Consider the following 23,211-nt stretch of genomic DNA (forward strand, 5'->3'; position numbering starts at 1 on the left):
TTACTCGCCACACAAAACCACACGTTAGCAAATCCCTTTTTTTTTAAAGCTCAGCATAGTCCTTGACATAAGACTACAATTGCAAACGGAATATCCATTGCTAAGCAAAAAGGTTGCTAAGTGAGTTGAACTCAAATTTATTCCCTTTATTCTGCTATGGCTAAGCAAATTGCAGCAGTTGTTAAGTGATTTTGGCTGCATTAACAGTGAGTGAGCGTGCTGGGTGAAGCAACTTTTGCTCCAAAAATGCAGCCAAACATGCAGTTTTAATTCAGCAAGAAGCAGCATGCAATTCTCAGATAACTGAGGAACTTTTCTCACTTCTCCATTTATAGCGGGGGTTTTTCCCTTCTCGGTTTGCTTCTCATAAGTACCCAGACTGGTTTTGAGCAGCGATAGAGTATAATTAAAATAAATCGCATTAGTATTGCCATCCTGAAGAAAGGAGGCAAAAGGTTGTGAGTAACTTGATTAGTCATTGCCTGGCTAAATGAAGTTGCAAAGGTAAACAGAAACCAAGAAATGCAGCATTCAGGGGAAAGAAAATAAAGAGGATTTTTTTTCTTTTAAAGTATCTCATTTTTATGAAAGCTTTTAAACCAAAAGAGAAACGTTAAGACGAACTAACAGAAAATAAGGAAGAAAAAAGAAGAAGGAAGAAATAATAAAAAAGAGCAAAAGTTGCCACAAAAGAAAAAAAAGTTAAAAGAAATTTAGGAAAGAAAAAAGTTTAAAGAAGTTGCTTATGACAGTCTTCACAGCAGTTATATATTTCAACCTTTCTCTAAAGTTACATCGCATTACTTTTCTTTCTATAATCTAGCCTGTCTAATAAAAACCATAAATCTCTTTTTTTCCATTTTCATGCAAAAAGGTTCCACTCAGCAGTCAATGAAGACAATGTCTTTTCTCTAATCAGAGAAGTTAATTTATTCATTTCAACCAAATCTCCCCACTTCTTTCGTGGGTAGCGTTAAATCTTTCCCTACAGCAATCTCACAGCTGTGATTGTATATTAAAATAATCTTCCATGGGTTCTTTTTTCCTAAATCTTTATCCCTTAATCCTAAAAGGAACAGCTCTGTCTTCAACTGAATATTCATCTTTACGTTCCCCTCTATTAAAGTATTTGGATTCAATTTTTAAAAACCTTTTAAAACTTTTTAAAATTGTCAGAGGCCTTCTCTGCACCTAAGAATATCGATGCAGCTTCTTCTTCTTCATTATATTGCTCCAAGTATTGCAGAATATTCAAAACATTTCTAATATTATCTCCCAGTTGTCTCTTAGGGAGAAAACTCAACACTGATTTTTGTGAATAAAATCCTGTAAATTGCTTTCAGCTAAAATTGTAGTAGACAACTGATAGACATCGATCAGTAAAGATTCTGATTTGTAGTTTCTTGTTAAAGTCAAATCTTGTCTCTCTTTAAATGGATGCAACAGTGAGGAAGATTTCTACATTGTATTATACAATCAAGGGTGGTGGTAGAAGGGATCTTGGAGGTCTTCTAGTCCAACCCCCCACCCAAGGTGAGAATTCTTATACCATCCTGGTCAAAAGGTTGTCCAATCTTTTCTTGTAAACCTGCAGTGATGGAGCATCCAGAACTCTGGAAGTCAAACTGCTCCATTGACTGATTCTTCTCGTTGTGGGAAGTTTCTCCTTAGTTCCAGACTGGATCTCCTTCTGATGAACTTCCACCTCTTACTTCTTGTTCTACACCCAGGTGCAATGGAGGATAAGTCGACCCCTTCTTCCTTGTGACAGCCTCTCAAGTATTGGAAGATGCTATCACGGCTTTCCTAAGCCGCCTCTAGGTTAGAGTCAGACCTTTTTACTTTCCTTAGACGCTCATCGTACGGTTTAACCCCCAGACCCCTGATTATCTTTGTGGCTCTTCTCTGCACCAAATCCTACTATGCCCCCATTACTAATCAGAGAAATGCTTGAGCTTTGCAACCATTCAGTATCAGCTGCCACGAACTCTGGGTGAGAGGGGAGATGCTTGGAGGGAAACAAAACTTCACTGTATCTCTCCAGGATGAGCTTCAACATCAACCAGCTGGGAACGGAAAGCAGCTGCCTATCAAATCTACACCTGACACGACCATTCTAAAAAAAAAAAAAAGTCTTGTTTGAATTTGATTGAACATGGTTGGCCCAGTGATAGGGGGAAACAAAGGGAGGGAAAAGTTAGACTTGGGGATTTGGGCGTGCGATTTTCAGTGCATTACCGTAATTGACTTGACTTCTAGTAAACGATACTTTTATCGAAAAATTGCAGTTAAGGATCATTCTTACTTAGAGGTTCAAGCTGAGACAGGTCTGATAATTCCTACACCCATGTTGTGCTAGCTAGCCGGTCCTGACAGATGGCTAATTTCCAAAATAGTCCAGCAAAAGCCGTTCTCTGCTCTTTCTTTTAAAGAGTGAGGAACACACTGGGGCTTGGACACTGTGATTGACAGCTGTTGCACAACTATGAAGCAGCATTCTGGATCTCCCAGCTTCTGTGCGGTGAGCTGGTGTTCTGAATTCATGGAATCCACCAAGGTCAGGTTACAACAGCTGCCTGTGATGGAAAAATAAATTGCCTCCGTCAAGTACCTTGATATGTCAATTGAATTCCTCCTTTGCCACCCTCTATAGTGTTAGTCATCCACTGCCTAATTCATTCATTAATATATAGGCCCAGGATTGGTAGAGGACAGGAAGGCCTGGAGGAACGTTGTCCATAGGGTCGCGATGGGTCGGACAAGACTTCGCAACTAACAACAACAACAAGGATTCTATGTTCTATACATCAATACCGAAGTCAGCATGTGGCTCCCTTTTAAAAGGACCCTCCCTTTGATCAGTCTTGGCTTCAGATGGCCTAGTCATTATTTATTTCTGGAATTTCCTTTCAGGTCCCCTTGGTTCTCCAAGAGCAAAGGATGGACGGTCGGGTTTGACTCCCTCCAGCCAGACCTGGTTCTGCAGAGGAGGAAAATATGCATTTGTAACTTTTCTCCCCTCCAGGGCCGATCTATTTTCTCTCATTTGAGCACTAAAAGTCATCTGCCAGGCAGCGACAAGGGCCCTCATCTGCCCTGACGTAGTCGGAGATCAGGGTAGCAATGACAGCCAACCAAATTCCAGGAAGAAGGGAGAAGAAGAAGGATTCGCTCCAGCGTTTTTATGGCTGCCCTTATTTTTGCACAAGGGGGACTTTCGCGGCTTTGTAAAGTGCAACCAGTCAGGCAGGTCAGCTCTGATGAAAGAGGATCCTCCTTGTATCTCTGTGGAAGGCCTGGCCTGAGATATTCCTCTTCATAGAAGATGCGTCATCTATTTATCCAGGATGTTGACCCCCCCCAAAAAAGGGGGGGAGAGAAATAGGCCTGGGGGCAGAAGGTGGGGAGCAAAGACTGTCTTGTGCATCATAACATCACAGCACAAATGATGTAACTTGGATACTTCGGTCAGACCTGATGATGCAGAGCACAGAGGCATCATTTGGCTGGTGGGTTTGCGATGCAGAATTTCTGTTGCTAAGCAAGAGGGATGTTAAGAGGCTTGCGCCTGATTTGATAACCTTTTTGCCATGGTTGTTAGACAATCACTGCCGTTGTTACGTGAGTCACACTATTGTTAAGCGAATCCGGGTCCCCCCTCTCCCCATCAAGTTGGCTTGTTGTAAAGCAGAAGACCAGGCAGAAAATGGTGATCCTGTGATGCTGCCGTAAATAAAGGGTGGTTGATAAGCACCTGAATTTTGATCATGTGACCGTGGGATGCTGCAATGGTTCTGAGCGTGAGGACCACTCACAAGTCAGTGTTTTATTTTCCAGCTCTGTTGTAACTTTGAATGGTCACTAAAGGAATGATTGTAAATTGAGGACTGTATTTCCCATTGGGACTGAATTCTTGAAGGCAGGGGAAAGAGTCTGGTTTGTCAAAGAAATGGAACCATGTGGCAATTTTCTATAGCATCTAAGCCATGGTTTATTTAAGTAGGGTTGATTAATAATAGGTTAATTTCCACAGATATATATGTATACATATCTAAACACACACACACACACACACACCACTCACAAATATATGATGTAACCAGAAACAATAATGACCAGCACAAGGTGTGACCTTGGACATAAGAGAAAGAAGATAATGTGCAAACTCAAGTGAGACAATGTCCTTCAGGTTTGTGAAGGAAATCAGTGTGAGGTGATTTCCTAAGAAAGTGTGGTGAGGTGTGGCCAAGAAGAATTCTCCTGATACGTCAGCAATTATTCATATGGCAAGAGAGTCATGGAGTGGGAATCTTTGGTCTTGACCAGCGTTTTCTTACAGTTCGTCACAGGTCAGAATTTGAGGCCATCTCTCAGTGAGAAAATAAAAGCAGAGAAGAATGTTCTGTGAGGTTCAAAGAAGCCTGGTGAGCTTGGGATCTCTCTTCTTCAAGACAGGGCCTCAATGGAAGAAGCCCAAAGAAAAGGCTCGCTTTTGTTGCATTTCTATGCACCAGACGCCCAGTTCTGTTTTACCCCTGAGTGCATTCAACCCTCTAGTTTCCCCAGAATACCTTTGGATTATTAGGATTTATTTACTTTTATTTTATGTAGAAAATTTATATGGCCACCCGACTCACTCATTCATGCTGACTCGTTCTGGGTGGCTTACAAAGGTAAAGGTAAAGGTAAAGGTTCCCCCGCACATGCGTGCTAGTCGTTTCCGACTCTAGGGGCCGGTGCTCATCTCCGTTTCAAAGCCGAAGAGCCAGCGCTTGTCCGAGGATGTCTCTGTGGTCATGTGGCTGGCATGACTAGATGCCAAAGGCGCACGGAACGCTGTTACCTTCCCACCGTAGTGGTCCCTATTTTTCTACTTGCATTTTTATGTGCTTTCGAACTGTTAGGTTGGCAGAAGCTGGGATGAGTAACAGGCGCTCACTCTGTTACACGGCACTCGGGATTCGACCCGTCAATCTGCCAACCTTCTGATCGACAAGCTCAGCATCCTAACCCACTGAGCCACCGTGTCCCTTTGTACAAATCTAGACTTGCACAAAACCATGCAGGCTGCATGTTGTAACAATTGAAGCTTCCAGATAATATTCAAGGGCAGCCTCATGTAGAGCACATTGCAATAATCAAGGCCAATCGATCTCATAAGGTTCTACATAAAGTATAATTAGGAATCATCATCATCATCATCTCCCAGTGAGGTACCAACTTGATGTGGTAGTGGGGCTTGCATGCTCCAAGGATCCGAGAAAGATAAGAATTATGACAGAGGTTCAAGATCCTGGACAGGTCTCAGCAGTAGAGGCAGACAGAGTGTCTCTCGCATAAGCAATATGGTGAGACATAATTTACCAGATTGGTTATCAACAAGGACTATGCTACGTATTGGAGTTTCTCCTACTATGCTATGGACTGAGGCCTTCAGAAAATAGTCTGGGAGTAGCAATTATGACAGGAAGAAACTGGAGGTGTAGTAGGTCCCCCACCCTTGACATTTCTCTGCCCGCAGCAAAGAATAGCTGGCTTCCCTCCCTCCTTGCAAAAAAGCCAACTAAATCAGATGCTAAATCTTTCTTTGACACTGGCAGTGGGATGGCATTGTTCTTTGAAGGCAGCAGGAGTGGCACACTTCTTATGCAAACTAGATCTCCCTTTCAGCATGTTTCCATGCATTACTCACTCAATCTGTGTCAGGTGCAAGCACCCAGATCCGCACGTGGAGGGCTCAAGCTTGACTACTTTACTGTATTCTGCCTATAATGCAAGAATTTCCCCAAACGGTTTGCCTTCTCTTGGGAACAGCCAGATAAAGGCCCATGGAACGTAGGGGCGGTGGGTCAGCTTTGGTCTCTTGCGACTGCACAAGGACTGAAGGTTAATTCCCTGCTTAATCTTTCCTCCTTGCCTGGCTGGCAATTTCCCAACCATTTGCCATTCCAGTTGGTTCTACAAGATCTACTGATATTTTGCTTGGCCAATGAAACAAGATATTTCCATACGTTGATATACCTGGTGTATACACTCTGGGGCTTGAATGAATTAATAATCCCATGCTCAGAACTGACAGAGTAGAACATAGCATTAGATGGGATGGGAGAATGGGAATCCAGCAATAGATTTCCGAATCTCCCAGAATGTGGGATTAGATGAAATGTTCTGGGAAGCCACAAGATGTTGACCTAGATAACTTTTCTTTCTCAATTTAAGCAAATAATCTCCTTACCTCCAGATATAAGGCTTTGCAAATGCCCTGATTGAAATTTTGTAGCAGAGTTGTCTTGTCTTGTAGAACATCTGGCAGGGAATTGGCTATTCAAAAGAGGATGCCTCCAAAATGCTCTCACAGAAGAAATGAAGCTCACCTTCACCCATCTACCTACTGGTGCACCAGAATCACACCTGGTGAAATTGTAAGTGTGAGTCAAGCCCTAGGAAGCAAGAAAGCTACATTATTACCCCTTCAGCAGCATTCACATTTCATCAGGTTTGAACTAATTGAATCTGCTTTTATCCTATTCATACCAATTAAGACTTCCATAGGAGAATGGAGCTTAAGGAGTGTTGTTTCTCTCATGATGTTGTTTTAGACCAGGGGTCTTCAAACTTGGCCCTTTTATGACTTGTGGACTTCAACTCCCAGAATTCTGGGAGTTGAAGTCCACAAGTCATAAAAGGGCCAAGTTTGAAGAGCCCTGTTTTAGACAGTATATTTGGGATAAACCTATGCATGTTGGTAATGCTCTGTGCACAAGTAATAAACAAGTTTTGGGACAGGGACACTTAAATGTGTGAATAGCTTAAAGGGTTTCCTTCGGTCTCTTGAAGTCTAGATTCAGGGTTTCAAAACTGTCCTGTTGGCATCATATGCACACCTACAGACTTATGCTCCTAAAAGTTTTCCATTGGATAGCATTACATTGATGGGGATGTTCGTTTGGTTATACAAGCGCTTTCAACACTTCGTAACCTAAAGGACATCATTTCGTCAGGATCCTTTGTCTGTAACTACGTTTTTGAGTTCATCATTTCCCATCATATCTTCCGTCTGCGTCTTTTTTATTGTCTTGAATTTTTTCTCCCCAGAGTTTTCCTCAGCGACTTTAATCTTCACGTGACAGATTTAAAATGGTTAAGCTTTAGCCTCCTTATTTATTCTCGCAATTTAATGAATAAGTGTGGTGAATAGTTCGATTTTATTTCATCTAGGGCTGAGTTACTTCATCTTTATTCCAAATTTGAATTGGCAAGGCCTTGGGCTGATTGTTGTTAAATTGGCATGTTTCTAACATTAGTGATCTTTCCTTAATGTTTTTTTTTTTAAATACATTTTTCCCTCTTTCTTTTCTTAGGTAGCGTCATCCTTTATTGTTTTGTAATAGTGTGAAAATTAAGGACAAAAAAGAGCCAGTTTGATGTGCTGCAATGGTCAAGATATTAGGTATTGGGAGACAATGAGTTGTAGTCCTGTCTTAGGCACAAAACTAGCTGGGTGACCTTGGGCCAGCCCCTTTCTCTTAGCCCTAAGAAGGAGGCAATGGAAAAAATCTAAAAAATCTTGCCAGGAAAACTGCAGGGGCTAGCATAGGCAGTCTTTAGGAGAAGGAAGGAAGGAAGGAAGGAAGGAAGGAAGGAAGGAAGGAAGGAAGGAAGGAAGGAGCAAAAATATAAGAGTTTAAAAAAAGACAATGCGAAAACTATTTTCAAAAATAATATGGCAAAAATAGCCATGGAAAATTTAAAGAACGGTCAAAGGATAGCAACTTTTAAAATGAACATTTCCTCTTGAGACAATGCCTTCTTATAGAAATCTTTGGCTTTCTTCTAATACAAATTCTGTTCCAGGAAGTGTGGCTGTATGTAGATATAATCAGATGTTTTACACAACAATGCAAAAGAGCAAAACTACTAATTAAACAAATTCAAGAGCCAAATGATTCTTGAAATAATCCTCTGTGCTAGAGGGAAAAAGAAGAGATTCTGAATCCTGTTTCCCCATGCCATCACCTATTCCAATATCAAACATTTACACTGGTTTTTAACAAATGAAAAAGAATGCAAACTAAGACCAGAAACACAAACACACACACACACACACACACACACACACACACACACACAAACTTGCAAGGTACATGATCGCAGATACAGAGATACAATCTACATGAGCTTTTCAAGAACCATTTCACATATTTTACTACAAGAAAACATAAAGGGAAAAAACATTTTTTTGTTGCGCTGTTATGCAATAAGAACAGTTTCAGAAGCCCCGTGGAAAAAACCTCGATTCTTCTCCCAAACTGATTGCTTTAATCCAAACAAGACATTTATGACAATTTAGCTAATTTTTCTTTCTTTCGCTTAAGCAGCTGGACCTGTTCAGAGTTTTTAAACAAATATCTTTCTGGATATCCTCATAGGAACCTCCAGAATGTTTTTAAACAAGTATCTTTCTGATAATCCTGATAGGAACTTCCAGAATTTGCCCGGAAAGTATTCTGGGCAAATTCTGGAGGTTCCTATCAGGATATCCAGAAAAATACTTGTTTAAAAACCCTTTCCGAATTGGCGCTGGTTTATAGGGTTAATTTTTCCTCCCCTCTTCCTTGTCATGTTCTTCTTCCTGATCAGAAAAGGAATCTCGGCTATAAAAACGGATCTGTTTCCCTTTTCATTTCCTTTCATAAAAGAGAGTCAAGAAAAAATGAGGAAGGAGATGGATGGCTTAATGCTTTTATGGACCCCGGAGAAGGGAACAAAGTTTGCAAAGTATAATTAGAAACTTTTGACCTGGGACTTATCTGCCTATTATTGTGGTATGCTTCCACCTACTGTTGGGTGAAGCTCAGCCTGGAATGACTTGGAGATGACAAGGGGGCGTGGCTTAGCTGCCTTCATAAAAAGCCCAACAGGCAACAGGTGTTTTCCACAGGGAGGTGAACCTGTCCCATCCAAAGGATGCCTCAATGCGAAGAGGGCTCCAGCTCACCTTGCATCACCTGCTAGGAGCTTACAAAGCTTGGAAAACTCTTTCCTTCCACTGCTCTTCCGTCCCAACTTCTAGGGGGGTCTAGCTGTTTGCCAACCTTCTCGGGTACTTTTGATCTAAGTCTTTGTGATCCACTGATTGCACTCATCGATCTGCCTTCCAGAAATCTGTTGCCCTCCATTGTCTTCCCCCTTCCAAGGAAGAGGAACTCACAAAATGGGAAAGGTGAGTAAATTGGGAATTTGGGAACGAATAATCAAGCAGTTGGCTTCTCTTAGGGCTTGAAGACTTCTGAGCTTCTTTGGGGGAGGCAATGCAACAGGCAGCAACATTTTACCAAGAGGGTTTTTGATGAAGGAGCTTGGCTTTCAGGCAACCTAAAGACATTTTGGGGAGAGAAAGAGGGAAGGAGGGAGGGAGGGAGGGAGGGAGAGAGAGAGAGAGAGATCCTGTATAAAATACTTTTCCTGACTTTTGTACTTAGGCAGAATTATAAACTTGATCATAGGTGGACAGAGAGATTCTCTCTATCTCTCTCTCTCTCACACACACACACATCTATCACTTAGGATTATCTAGAATAAATGACAATATTTCTCCAAGACCTCGTGTAAATGATAACTGAACAGAAATGACAGAATAACAGAGTTGGAAGGGACCTTGGAGGTCATCTAGTCCAACCCCCTGCTCAAACAGGAGACCCTATAGCACCATTTCAGACAAATGACTCTCCAGTCTCTTCTTAAACGATCCTTCTCATTACCTGCAACTCAGCCCTTTTGCTGGAGAAATCAGATTGTGAAACTGAAGTTTCATTTCTGAACGATGGTCCTTTGAATTCACTCAATGGGAAAAAGCATCAGCTGGGGAAGGATTCTGATAAGTGTCTCATTTCAGAGGCAAGGCTTTTTAAAATTCCCTTGTCATCCTTAGCAAACTCAGGCACCCTGACAAGAATGACCTGAAGCTGAAAGAAGCACCCTAATAATCTAAAAATGAAAGACTAGGTTGTCTTCACAGGTTCAGGTAGCTGAAAGCATTGACTTCCTAGGAATTCATAAGATGTTGGCTGCTGTTTTGTAATATGCCACACAGCTAATTATCTATTGCAGCAATATTTTTAGGCTTCCTGGTGGTGAGATCTGCATGCAAGTGGGGCAATCTTTTGGTGATGGTTGTGCATCTCTGGGAATTTTTAGGAGAGGTGGATTCAAATGTGGGAGCAACCAGTTCTCTATGTGGATGCTACTTCTGGAAGTCCATTCTGGGCCTGGGCAACAAAAAATTAGCTACCGGTTCTGCCGAAATGGTGCGAACCAGCTGAATCCCACCACTGGAGAGGATGGATAATCACCTCTCATGATGGGTTAATTAATTGCAGAAGTTTGCACCAGAGATGATCACTGTGGTCCCTCCCAGCTCTATATTTCTAGGCTTCTATGACTGTAACTCTTAAGTGCTAGTAGGACAGCATAAGAAAAAGCTGGTCCTGTCCAAGACAAAAGACAAAGGACCTTGCAGGTCCAACCCCCTGCTCAGGCAGGAAACCCTATACCATTTCAGACAAATGGCTGTTCAGTCTCTTCTTAAAAACCTCCAGTGTCACAGCATTCACAACTTCTGGAAGCAAGTTGTTCCTGATTAATTGTTCTCCCTGTCAGAAAATTTCTCCTTAGTTTTGGGTTGTTTGTCTCCTTGATAAGTTTCCATCTGTTACTTCTTGTCTTGCCCTCGTCTTGCTTTGAAGAATAGGACGATCCCCCCTCTTCTTTCTGGCAGCCCCTCAAATACTGGAAGGCTGCTATCATGTCACCTCTGGTCCTTCTCCATTAGACTAGAGTGAGGTCTCTTAATTGTTCACTGTACAGTTTATCCTCTAGACCCCAAATCCCTTTGTTGTTCTTTTTTGCTGAGTATAGAGAAAAGGGTGCATATTATGGAATATTATGGAACAGTACTTTGGAAATCCCAAATAGGAGAAGATGGGATTTGAGACGATATGAAGGAAAAATAACTGCCCGCCATTGAAAATATTTTCCTTTTTGTAAAACCCTCAAACAGTAATTAAACTTATGAATAAAGGTGAAGGTTCTCCCGCACATGCGTGCTAGTCATTTCCGACTCTAGGGGCCGGTGCTCATCTCCATTTCAAAGCCGAAGAGCCAATGTTTGTCCGAGGACGTCTCCGTGGTCATGTGGCCGGCATGACTAGATGCCAAAGGCGCACGGAGCGCTGTTACTATTTAAGCTAAACTATGGGACTCCTGCTAAGAACAATTAGAGGGGGAAAATGGAATACGAGGGTTACTAAAAAAAACACCACAGGGAGAAAAATAATTAAAAGATCTATCAATGGTAGACCAAATAATAATGAATGCTCTGTATGATTGAAAAATGAAAACAAAAGGGCTTTTTAAAGGACTTTTAACTGCATTCCTCATTGCTATGGCAACCAAAAATGCAGTTGGTGATCTGATCTTCTACTATCGACTATGTCCATGCTTAGCAATGCAATAATAATAAGTCTCAAAGAATCTGGAAAGGTGTCAGCCACTTGCAGGTTGTTTTTAAGCGGATTGCAAGTTTATAGATTTTATAGATCAATTACCATCTGGGAAGTTATGTATATAAAAATGGTGAACTCCATCCACACAGTCAACCCGTAAAACATTCACAGGGTTTGTAGAGGACATGGTTTATTTTTACTATCCCCTTTGCTTCCCCGTCTGCGTTTTCAGTTGGTCTGATTCAGAAATGTAAAATAACATCCCAGCAATCGGCTATTGTATTGCTTTTGGCTTGTTGTAGCCACACTGGTGTGATTGTTGTACCACAAGGGTCAAAGGAATGCACAGTCTTCATTCTAATAATAGCCAGCTCACAGCATATTTCCAGATAAAGTTTTGCAAAATTGTTTCCCCCCCCCTCAAAAGGGTGCACCAGTTTTAGAATTTCATCCCGTTCTCCAAGTAGTTAGGAGAATTTGAGCTAGTAAAGGGTAGAATGGAAGTTCTGGAAGTTTTTCTTGCAAGTGGAGCCCTTTTAAAGGACCCCCCTGAAAATAAATCGGCAACTTAACCAAAATAAGTCAACCTAACTTTCCTGCTGAATTACGTTTTAGAAAAATCCGGATATCTATTCGATAGAGATAAGTGGGACCAAGGATGTGGATGATGGATACAAGGAAGACGAAAAGGAAAAAGATTTGAAGGGCAACAAGAAGAAAGACAAGACAGAAGAGCTTAAGAAAGAGCTGGATTTGGTAAGTCACTCACAGAGACCAACATACATTCTTCTTAATTCCTGGTTGCATCAAATATAAGATCGCTTGTTTTTCTGATTTTTTTTTTTAGGGAAGACGATTATTAATACAAAAATTTCAGTTGCGGAACAGGAAGCAATTTGCTTCCCAAGTGACTCATCTCTATGACAACAAATAGTTTTGTGTCCTTACTGTCCAAATACAAATGGTGTGTTCCATATGCAAGATAATTGCATTTCAATTAGGTAGGCAAATACTATCATTACCCTAATTTTGTTAAGCTGATGCCTCTATCCACAAATCCTCAGACTTCAGTTCCAAAACAGATCTTCTTAGGAAGCAGCCTCTGCCTTTGACAAATTGGCCCCAGTTCTATGAATGAAGGCAACAGGATCACACCAAGAGAAGAGCCGTAATCCACTTTTGGCCCCTTCAATTGAATTAGGAAAATCAATGTCTTCTCTGACCACAACATTTCCGCAGTGCGGCGAATCTTAACCGTCAATAGCCAGGAAGCACTTTTAGATGCCTCTGCACACAATTTGCAATCCTTGTTACAAGGAAGATACCATCAGTGCAATGAATTTTCTCCTTCCTTCATGCCAAGTCTTGTTTGTCAAGCTCCACCTGAGATTTCATCAGGAAGATTAATATTCATTTGGATAGAAAGGGGGGGGGGAAGAGGGGAAGGAGAGAGAGGGAGGGAGAGAGAGAGAGAGAGGAATGTGAAATTATCAACATACTACTACTTGGTAGTGCTCTGGCTTCTTGGCTGAGGTTTCCTGCTGTATGAAAATTGCTTCAAATGTGTGTAATTGCACTGCAAAGCAAACACTGCTGCAATAACATTATCACAAGCTTTGCAGCCATTCTAAATTAGATGCACATCTGTCCAGCTGTTGACAAGGTGTTGCTTTCAGCAGATTGCTCTTTTGGAGACGCTGCTGTGCATCTGGAGGTGGGTAGAAGCTATCCATATTCCCATGTGCATCTCACGCCACCCATAACCCATTAAATCACCCTCCTTCAATGAAAAGCTCTCCAGATATGTGTGTGTCTTATCCTAGGGGGGTCTCCAAACCTGGCCACTTTAAGACTTGTGGACTTCAACTCCCAGAATTCCCCAGCCAGCCATTCTGGTAATTGAAGACCACAAGTCTTAAAGTGACCAGTTTTGGAGACCTCTCTCCTAGTCCACACTCCTGAGATGATGGGATTGTCCGGGACAATGAGAACAAAAGGGCAATCTATCTTGAAGACGTCTAATTGGGAAATGTTTTAGATTTGGACTAAAAGAGAACTTGGGATTTCAAAGGGGTTGTGGGTAAGGAATTTGGGAATAAAAAGGTATGCTAAATGTTGCAGCATCTCCCAAGTCCCTTCCTCAACTCTACCTTTGTGAGTAAGCTTTCCCCAGTTCAAAGGATCATAAGTACTTCCATGTGGCAATGCTACTTTCTCTTTGTTCCTCTTTATTCTTTGAAAAATGCAAGCTTTTCCTCCAGGCTGGATGATTCTGATCTCATAATCTATTTATTCCTAGTCCCTCTTTCATTGAAACAATCATTAAAGAGCAAGAATATATATATTTAAAAAGTGTTCTTTTAACTTAGCCAAGATTAATTTTGTTGCTAATTTGCAATTCCCATAAATGCATCAACCTCGGTGAAAATTGGCCCTCACCAGATGCAGCCTGCTCTCCTCCAAAAGAAAACAAACAATGCAGAGGGACATTTTTTTCCCAAGAAAGCCAGCTCGGTCTAGTGGTTGCATTGGGAGGGAGGAAACTGTGAGTTCTAGTCCTGCCTTAGGCACAAAGCCTGTTGGGACAGTCACTTTCTCTCAGACCAAGAAGAAGAAGGCAAGGACAAAACGCTTCTGAAAATGCTGCCAAGAACTGCATGGACGTGTCCCTCTAGTTGCCAAGATAAGGTCTGACTTAAAAGTACCCAAATCAACACCGACAACAACGTTTTGATATATTTGGCTAGGTGGCAGCCCTTAGCTGAGCTGGTTAGCTGATGGAAAAAGGCTAAGTAGGATTGCACCTGGTTTAGCTCTTGGATGAAGGACAATTGGAAAAATCAGAGAAGTGGAGGATAAGTTGGAAGATGGGGGAAAATACCTTTTGGAAGAAGATAAGGACAAATTCCTTTTGATATTGTCAAGGAAACTGCAGGGATGTCTCCATGAAGCTTCCAGAAGCCAAACTTAACCAGAGAGCGAATGTATTTAGAAAGTGTATGGTCTCTAGTGGGCCTTAAGCTGAATTTTTTTTTTTAGCATTGCTAGGTGAGATTTCTGATTTATATTTATTTCAGTACTGAGTCACAATTCATTCCCACTTAAAAGTCACCAATTAGATCAGGGGTGTCAAACTCAATTTCATTGAGGGCCGCATCAGCATTGCGGTTCCCCTCAGGGGGCCGGGTGGGTGTGGCCAGGGTGGGCGTGGCCTACTGGGTGGGCGTGGCTAGAGTGCGTATGGCCTACTGGGTGGGCGTGGCCAGCTACATCGTTCGCATCAAGGGTGCCTATGGGGGGCCTGGGCAGAAGTGGGACAGATCTGAGGGTCTCTGGCAGAAGGAGGGTCTCTGGGCCAGGGCCAAGGCAGTGGGGGCCGTACCCTCACTGTTTCCAGGATGGCTTCACGGGCCACATGAAACCACTTCGTGGACCGGATCCGCCCCCCGGGCCTTGTGTTTGACATGTCTGAATTAGATAATCAAAAATGATCTCTTAATCTGGGGCGATGCAATGATGTGTAAAGCTAGTCAGAAGATTAACTTGGTTCTCTGCAGAAATTCGATTCTCACCAGATAATTTCCAAGATAGGTTTGTTACGAGCAACTTATTTGGGGTTCCTGAGTTATCATTTCAGCCTAGTCTTCAGAAGACCCACCAAGACTTACCGCGATAACTTAGATTGTTTGGTCCTTATATCTGCTTCTGCTTTCAGCTGCTGCTTTATATTTATCTTACAGTATCTCTCAATAAGAACAGGAGGAATTACAGTATATCTTCGATTTTAAGCAAGACATCATTGCAAAATTTTGCCAGGGCAGAATTTTAGACAAATGAGAGGTTAACATTTGTGAATAACCATAGAGGGATTTTTCAGTAAGGTAAAGAATTTTAATCAGATAGAGTACCTTAATACATTTTGGGAGAGCTGTAATTAACAAGGAACTAATCTGCTATTTTATGTATACATATTTTGTATTTGTGGCAAGCCTTGAGTCAGTTGGAGAAGCACATGATCATAATAAAACCAACAAGTAAAAAAAAACTTAATGTCTGCCTTTTTCTTACTGTTTCAGGATGACCATAAACTCAGCATTCAAGAACTAGAAGAAAAATATGGCACCAGCATCATGAAAGTAAGTAAATATTGGCCAGAGAACATTCATAAATGTTAGGGCTGAGTAGTACAGTGCTATTAAAATCTATTTAGTTCAGTGTGTCACTAAAAATAGAATTTGTGCTCTTGTCCTTGAATTAATGCTCTTTAAATATTTGTTGCAATTGTAATCCATAATTGCCTGTTCTTAGGTTTCAGGCCATCCATGTGCGTGCTGGGCATGCATATGTGTGTGTTTGTTTGTGTAAATGAATCTAATTTGTACAGATAAGCACAGAGAGATAGACCAACATTAGTTCAATGATAAATTACATTAAGATTCCACCCCCCAATTTACTGTTTTGTCAATATCCCCGCTTCATCAATTTCATATTTGTTTTTGAAGCAGTAGGATTGCTGAGCTGTTAATTTTAATTCTCTCCCTTGTCTTCTGAAGGGCCTGACGAGTGCAAGAGCAGCAGAGATCCTGGCCCGTGACGGTCCCAATGCTCTTACACCCCCCAAATCAACCCCAGAAATCATCAAGTTCCTCAAGCAAATGATAGGGGGGTTCTCCATCCTCTTGTGGGTTGGAGCTATCCTTTGCTGCATCGCTTTTGGGATTCAGTATTCTCAAAAAGTGGCTTCGTCGTTTGACAATGTAAGTTTTTACGGGGTTTTCTCTTTTTCCCACAAGTGTCCTCCCCAATAAAAATAGCAATAGCACTTAGACTTATATACCACTTCCCAGTGCTTTACAGCCCTCTCTAAGCAGTTTACAGAGTCGACATAAATTGCCCCCAACAAATCTGGGTCCTCATTTTACCGTCCTCGGAAGGATGGACGGTTGAGTCAACCTTGAGCCGGGCAGCATCGAACTGCTGACAGTGGGCAGAGTCAGCCTGCAATACCGCATTCTAACCACTGCGCCACTATGGGACGAAAGAAAGGAAGGATAGCAATAGTATTTAGACCTATATACCACTTCACGGTGCACTACAGCCCTCTCTAAGTGGTTTATAGCCTATTTCCCCCAACAATCTGGTCCTCATTTTACTGACCTTGGAAGGAGGGAAGGCTGAGTCAACCTTGAGCTCTGTCAGGATCGAACTCCTGGCTGTGGGCAGAGTTAGCCTGCAATACTCCATTCTAACCATTGCATGACCATGGCTGGACATCCATCCATCCATCCATTTCCCCCCCCCCTCACAATAGCAGAAGCTTATATACTGCTTCATAGTCCTTTACAGCCCTTTCTAAGTGGTTTACAGAGTCAGCCTGTTGCCCCCAACAATCTGGGTCCTCATTTTACCAACCTCGGAAGGATGGAAGGCTGAGTCAACCCTGAGCCGGTCAGGATCAAACTGCCAAACTGCTGGCACCTGGCAGCCAGCAGAAATAGCATGCAGTACTGCATTTTAACCACTGTGCCACCACGGCTCTTACAATGATACAAGTGGTTCTTGATTTACAACCATTCGTTTAGTGATGTTCAAAGTCGCAATGACATTGAAAATAGTGACTTATGACTGGTCCCCACACTTACGACTGTCACATCATCCCAACGATCACGTGATCACAATTCAGGCATTTGGCAACTGGGATGTATTTACAAGCATTGCAGCATCCTGGGGTCACATGACCAATGTTTGCGACTTTCCCAGTCAACATCCGACTAGCAAAGTCAATGGGGGGGAAGCTGGATTCTCTCAACAACTGCAGTGATTCACTTAGCCATGCAAAAAAGGTCATAAAATCAGGTGTGACTCACTTTAGGACCAACTTGCTTGGCAATGTAAATTCTGGTCCCGTTCGTAGTCCTAAGTCGAGGACTATCTGTATAACATTTTTACTGTGGACTTCATGTTTCATGATTGTTGCACCCGAGGATAAAATGTTTCTTCCTGCACAGAGAAAGTTGGCACAATAAAGTGTAATCTTTATGGAATAAAGTACCAAAGATTGTTTCTAAGATAAAATAAGAACAAGTGAACTTGATGGTAAATGACCAATAGTGTAAGCTTTTATGGGAATTGTTACTGTTGTTCTTGCAATGTAAAGTGTAAGGCTGTCTTCAGTCTGGCTTGGTTCCAGTAATTTCATGGGCGCGTCCATGTACGATTATTATTATTTTTGGCAGCAGTAGGTGAGGTGTTTGTTATGGTTTTCCTCTGCAGTGTTTTATCACCTTCTCAGTCTAGCCTACCACTTGGTGTACTGCCCAAGTGTCAGCCAGTTTCAACCGGCTTAGCTTTTTCAAGATCAGGCAAGGTCTCCTAAATGCGGCCACTTAACTGGGCCCTTGTTGGATATGAATCAGCTAAAGCAACGCAGAGATAAAATTAAGGAACAATGAGTTCATGGTAGAGAACTCTCCAGAAATCAGGGTAAAGGTGCATACATTTCAGAGGGAGGGGTGGGTTTCAGCAATGTTGGATTTTATGACCCCATTCACCCCTTAGCAAATCTGAATTCTCCTAATATTTGGGTTCCTGGTTCAATTCCTTCTGGAGAATAGCCTGATGTAACTTCCAAGCTGATGGAAGTTGTACTACTTGGCTGAAGATCATCAGTAAAGTCATATTTTTCCATTACACTGCTTTGCAATTTCTTGCTTTATTTGAATGACCATGAGTCCTGATTCCCTTGTAGCTAAACAGCACATTCATAGAATCGTAGGGCCGAAAGAGACCTTGAAGGTCTTCTAGTCCAGCCTCCTGCAGGAGACCTTATTCCATCCCGGAAAAATGGCAGTACAATCTTTTCTTGAAGACCTCCATCGATAGACATCCCCTCTGCATGCACAGATTAGAAGATGTAGCATCACAATTTCCTTGTGATTGATTTGTCCTCATGGCTTTGGAAGACTGCTGTGAAAGATTGCTTTTGTATCTGTCTAACCTGGACAATCTTCCTTTCCAGCTCTACCTGGGTGTCGTCCTTGCCCTGGTCGTCATTTTGACTGGGATGTTTGCTTATTATCAAGAAGCTAAGAGCACAAACATAATGGCGAGCTTCGGCAAAATGATCCCACAGGTAAGTTTCCAATAGTGTACTAATGCATTTAAGAAGAGGTACTTAGAGATTTTATTTTATTCTATTTCCGAGAAGATGAAATGAGATTGGTCCAGGAGTCAACACAATTCAAAGAGAAGTTAGCTCTCTGTTCCCATTATATATCGGGTTCAAAAATGGAGCTTATACATGACTTCAACATAGAGTATTATTCCGGTTAATCAACATAGAAATTGTAGACACCATTGTTCCCAATTACATAAAAATATGAGAATGGTGCTGCTGGGAGACATCAAAGCCTATCTAGTCCAGCACTTTGTAACTCCCAAAGACCAAGCATGAGGTACCCATTTCTCCTCTGTTATAGCCTCCAAGATATTTGGAGGCAGGCTACCCCAAACCTGGGGGTAAATGTGAGCTATCAGGACCGATAACCATTAGCAGAACTGTCTTCTATGAATTGTTCCAAATATACTTGTTAGGTCAATTATCCGACTAAAGCAGCTCTGTGTTTTTCTCACTAGCAAGCCCTTGTCTTAAGAAATGCAGAGAAAAGAGAGATTCCAGCTGACCAACTAGTGGTGGGTGACATTGTTGAAATCAAAGGTGGAGACCGAATACCAGCTGACATCCGACTAATCCAGACTCAGGGTTGTAAGGTAGGCTTTACAACAGAGTGGAAATAGAGATGATCTATCAGAATTTCAAATCTTTGTACGGGGTCCTTGATGCTTTCGGAGCTGGGTCATTTTTCTTGCTGATGTTACATTACCCAGCTAGGTAACATCATCATCCTAGCATTGATCATGTTCCCTAGTTGGGTAATGAAACATTCACAAGAAAACAGCCCAGCTCAGAGAGCATCAAGGACTACACAGTCGTCCTCCTCCATCCTCCTCCTCCTGCTCCTCCTCCCCCTCCCTCTCCCCCTCCTTAAACCTCACTCCCTTCTAGCCCTGATGATGTTATCTAGTTGGGTAATAAATTCTCTGTAAGAAAACAACCAAGCTCAGAGAGCACCAAGGACCCCCTAGTTCAACCTGGAGGTACCAATAGTCTCTTCTATTGGTATCATCTTTCTGCTAATCAGGAACAAAAGGTGATGGGATTTAAAGCATTTAAAGAACAGGTTTATTCAATAGCCAAGAAAAAAACATCACAGAGACTCTTTCAAACTTTTACAAGTAGCATTTTTCTCTCTTTTTACAAGAAAAATCTTCCCAGAAATTATGTTGTTATGGCAGTAATTCAGTAAGTTGCTTAAGACTGAGATGACAACAGTATAAACTGACTTCAACTTTGGATTTGTTTACATGATCAAATGATTTTAGATGAAGTAAGTTAAAGATGAGCACTAGGTGTTAAAGAAAGAGGTATTTCTTACTGCTGTCCCCTTTTGCAGGAAATGCCAAAACGTTTGAGAAAGGCATGTTTTTTTTTAAAAAAAGAAACATGTCATTTAGCTGTTAGGTTGAGTGAAAATATAAATGAACTATGAGGTAAAATAACGAACAATCCAACATCCATTTGTGATAAAGATGGAGATAAAAAGGAAACAGGAATAAGGGAAGCCACAAAGGGCATTCTCTCTTAAAACATTCCTGTTCTTTATTGAAAGATATCTCACTTGCCTCCAACTAAAAAGCTGACAGCCTGGGTTTGAGACCCAAGCTCCATGTGACGGAGTGAGCTGCCGCCCTTGCCTCACCTCAGCTAGCAGTTCCAAAGCATGCAAATGCGAGTAGATAAATAGATACCACTTTGGTGGGAACATAACAGTGTTCTGTGATGTCATGCTAGCCACATGACCATGGAAATGTCTTTGGACAGCGCTGGCTCAATGGCCTTGAAACGGAGATGAGTACCGCCACCCTGTATAGTCGGCAACAACTACCAGAGTAAAATCCGCAGGGACTCCTTTACCTTTACATCTACCATAAGGAGGAAAATTAAGACATTTTTGTGTAACCCCTCAAGATAGTTGAACATCTGGAAGGGGCTTTCACAGTCTCATGTTGGTCTTTTTTTTCCACAGGTGGACAATTCTTCTCTCACCGGAGAGTCGGAACCTCAGTCCCGCTCATGTGAATTCACTCATGAAAATCCCCTGGAGACTAAAAACATTGGTTTCTATTCCACAACCTGCTTGGAAGGTATGTATGTCAGAGGAGTAACAGAGACAGGATGAGACTTGTCACTGGGCTCAAGGCGTTTTGTTCCTTAACATCATGCCTCTGTTGTATAACCGAAAGGACATTCTTGGTGAATCCATTTTTAGTTATCTTGTGACCTCCAAGGGATAAAAATCCCATAAGCCCCTTCTTTGGGAAACAGAACGACCAATAAAATTCAAAGAATGGTAAGAAGGCAATAAAAAACACAATCATACTAAGTAAATAACAATTTCTTGCCTTGCCGTGCCACCCAGGATCTGCGGCCTGAGGCAAGTTGCTTCACATCTGCCTCCTGTTAGAGCTAGTTCAATTCCCTGCCATGACAATCTGAAATGTCACCCCAACTGACCTTTCCATTTTGTGCCTATGTAAAATTGCAACCTCCTTAAATAGGAAAAAGACTCTGCTACATACAGTTTTTTATATTTGGAGGGCTGAAACCAATGAGGTTTATGGCTGGACTTCCCTTCTTAACTGTTATCATTTATATGTTATAAAAGGCAAAGTAGAATCCAAACCATTGCCTTTTCATCCATGATAAACGGTCATAACCTTTTGAAGTTGGGGAAAAAAATATACAGGGGAAAAAATTGAAGCTGATCTTTGACCCCAAATCTTCTGGAACATAGGGACCTTTCTAATCCCCAAATATGTGTGCATGGATGTGTGGAAAAAGCATCAGGAAAAGGCAGGATCATGTGAAGGAAACTTGAATGGAAGGATTGTTCAGGTTATCCATGTACTGTATAGTCTTCTTTGGGGTCCTTGGTGGTGTCTGAGCTTGGGTGCTTTCCTGCAGATATTTCATGACTCAACTAGATAACATCATCAGGGCTCGAAGGGAATGGAGTGTGTGGAGTAGAGGGGGGGGGAAAGGTCAATGAGGTCCTTGGAGCTCCCTGAGTGTTGTTGTTTTCTTGCAGATGTTTCATGACCCAACTAGATAACACCATCAGGGCTAGAAGGCTAGAAGCAGGATTTGCTCTCTATTTATGTACCCTAGGTTGCTCTGCCACCGTTGGTGGAAACATTCACCAAGAACCATGAAAAACACTCCCGCTGACACTGTATATAAACCAAGAACAAAACCCACTGTCTTCTAGGACTGATGATGTTACTTAGTTGGGTAATGGAATGTCTGCAAGAAAACAACTAACCTCAGAGAGCACCAAGGACGCCCCCCCCAGGTCGTCCCTGAGCTTTAAATGTTCTTTACTATTAATCTAGACTTCATGCTAATCGACCTTGTCTCTTAGGTACTGCTACGGGGATGGTGATCAACACAGGTGACAACACTATCATTGGGCGGATTGCCTCTCTGGCATCTGGAGTGGGGAATGAGAAGACACCCATTGCTCTCGAGATAGAACACTTTGTCCATATTGTGGCTGGTGTTGCTATCTCCATTGGAGTGCTTTTCTTCATCATTGCTGTCTCAATGCATTACCATGTCCTGGATTCCGTCATCTTCCTCATTGGCATCATTGTGGCCAACGTGCCAGAGGGACTGTTGGCTACGGTTACGGTGAGTATATGTTCCTCCCTTGCACCATCAGTAATTCTGCAGAACTCCGGATCTGCATGTCTTCTACTTAACACAAGAGGGTTGAACTTTCAGTCAATCATAATAGAGCTGGAAGGGACCTTGGAGGTCTTCTATTCCAACCCCCTGTTCAACCAGGAGACCCGATACCATTTCAGATAGGTGGTTGTCCTGTTTTTTCTTAAAAACCTCTAGTGATGAAGCACCTACAACTCTTCAAGAAGACTTCTCATAATGCTGGGTGGGAATCTTCTCCAGTGGTGGCTCCTTTTGTGAGGAATTCTGGGAGTTGAAGTCCACAAGTCATAAAAGGGCCAAGTTTGAAGACCCCTGTTCCAGGACATTATATTGAAAAGATAAATAAACAAATAACAGGTGATGACAAACCATTTCTGCCAGGATATAAAGAAACCTCCATAGTTTCACTTAATGACTGTGGTAATTTGCTTAACAACCGCTGTGCAAAAGGAAAATTGGGTCAGTTACCTGGCCAGCCCATTTTACCACTGTCCTGACTTATGACCATAATGAGTTAGCTTAATTACTGTTGTATGTCAAGGACGGCCTCTAGTTGGAAAGAGGACTGTATACAGACAGATTATCATATGCAAATGTGCAAAACCACACAGAACTGAGCTCAGCCATTTCTATCTAGGTTAATTGCCAGAACGTAGCACACCACCCATGAGAATTTCACTAACATTCCTCCATCTCCAGCTCATTGACAAAAATAGTGCAGAAGAAAATATCAGTCCAGCACTAACCTCTATTTCTAGCACTTTAAATGATGCATCTTACAATTTTTAAAAATCCCACGACTTCTGAATCCAGATTTTAGTTCTCTTCCTTGTTGGAAAGTTTGAAAAAGTCCAATGGGTC

General features: G+C 42.0%; 1 protein-coding gene across 1 annotated transcript in view; it reads left to right on the forward strand.

Annotated features, from left to right (window-relative positions):
• Positions 1-9,214: 9,214 nt before the first annotated feature.
• ATP12A (ATPase H+/K+ transporting non-gastric alpha2 subunit) overlaps positions 9,215-23,211 on the forward strand; it is a gene marked incomplete at its 5' end in the record, with an annotated part of 28,532 nt that continues 14,535 nt past the window's right edge. The window contains 8 exons of the mRNA XM_081333502.1: positions 9,215-9,223; positions 12,120-12,260; positions 15,581-15,640; positions 16,058-16,261; positions 18,523-18,636; positions 19,140-19,274; positions 20,651-20,768; positions 22,046-22,314. Coding sequence (XP_081189628.1) covers positions 9,215-9,223; positions 12,120-12,260; positions 15,581-15,640; positions 16,058-16,261; positions 18,523-18,636; positions 19,140-19,274; positions 20,651-20,768; positions 22,046-22,314 — 1,050 coding nt within the window. The remainder of the gene's footprint in view (positions 9,224-12,119; positions 12,261-15,580; positions 15,641-16,057; positions 16,262-18,522; positions 18,637-19,139; positions 19,275-20,650; positions 20,769-22,045; positions 22,315-23,211) is intronic.

Source organism: Vipera berus (assembly GCF_964194415.1).
Source record: "Vipera berus genome assembly, chromosome: 8".
NCBI lineage: Eukaryota > Metazoa > Chordata > Lepidosauria > Squamata > Viperidae > Vipera > Vipera berus.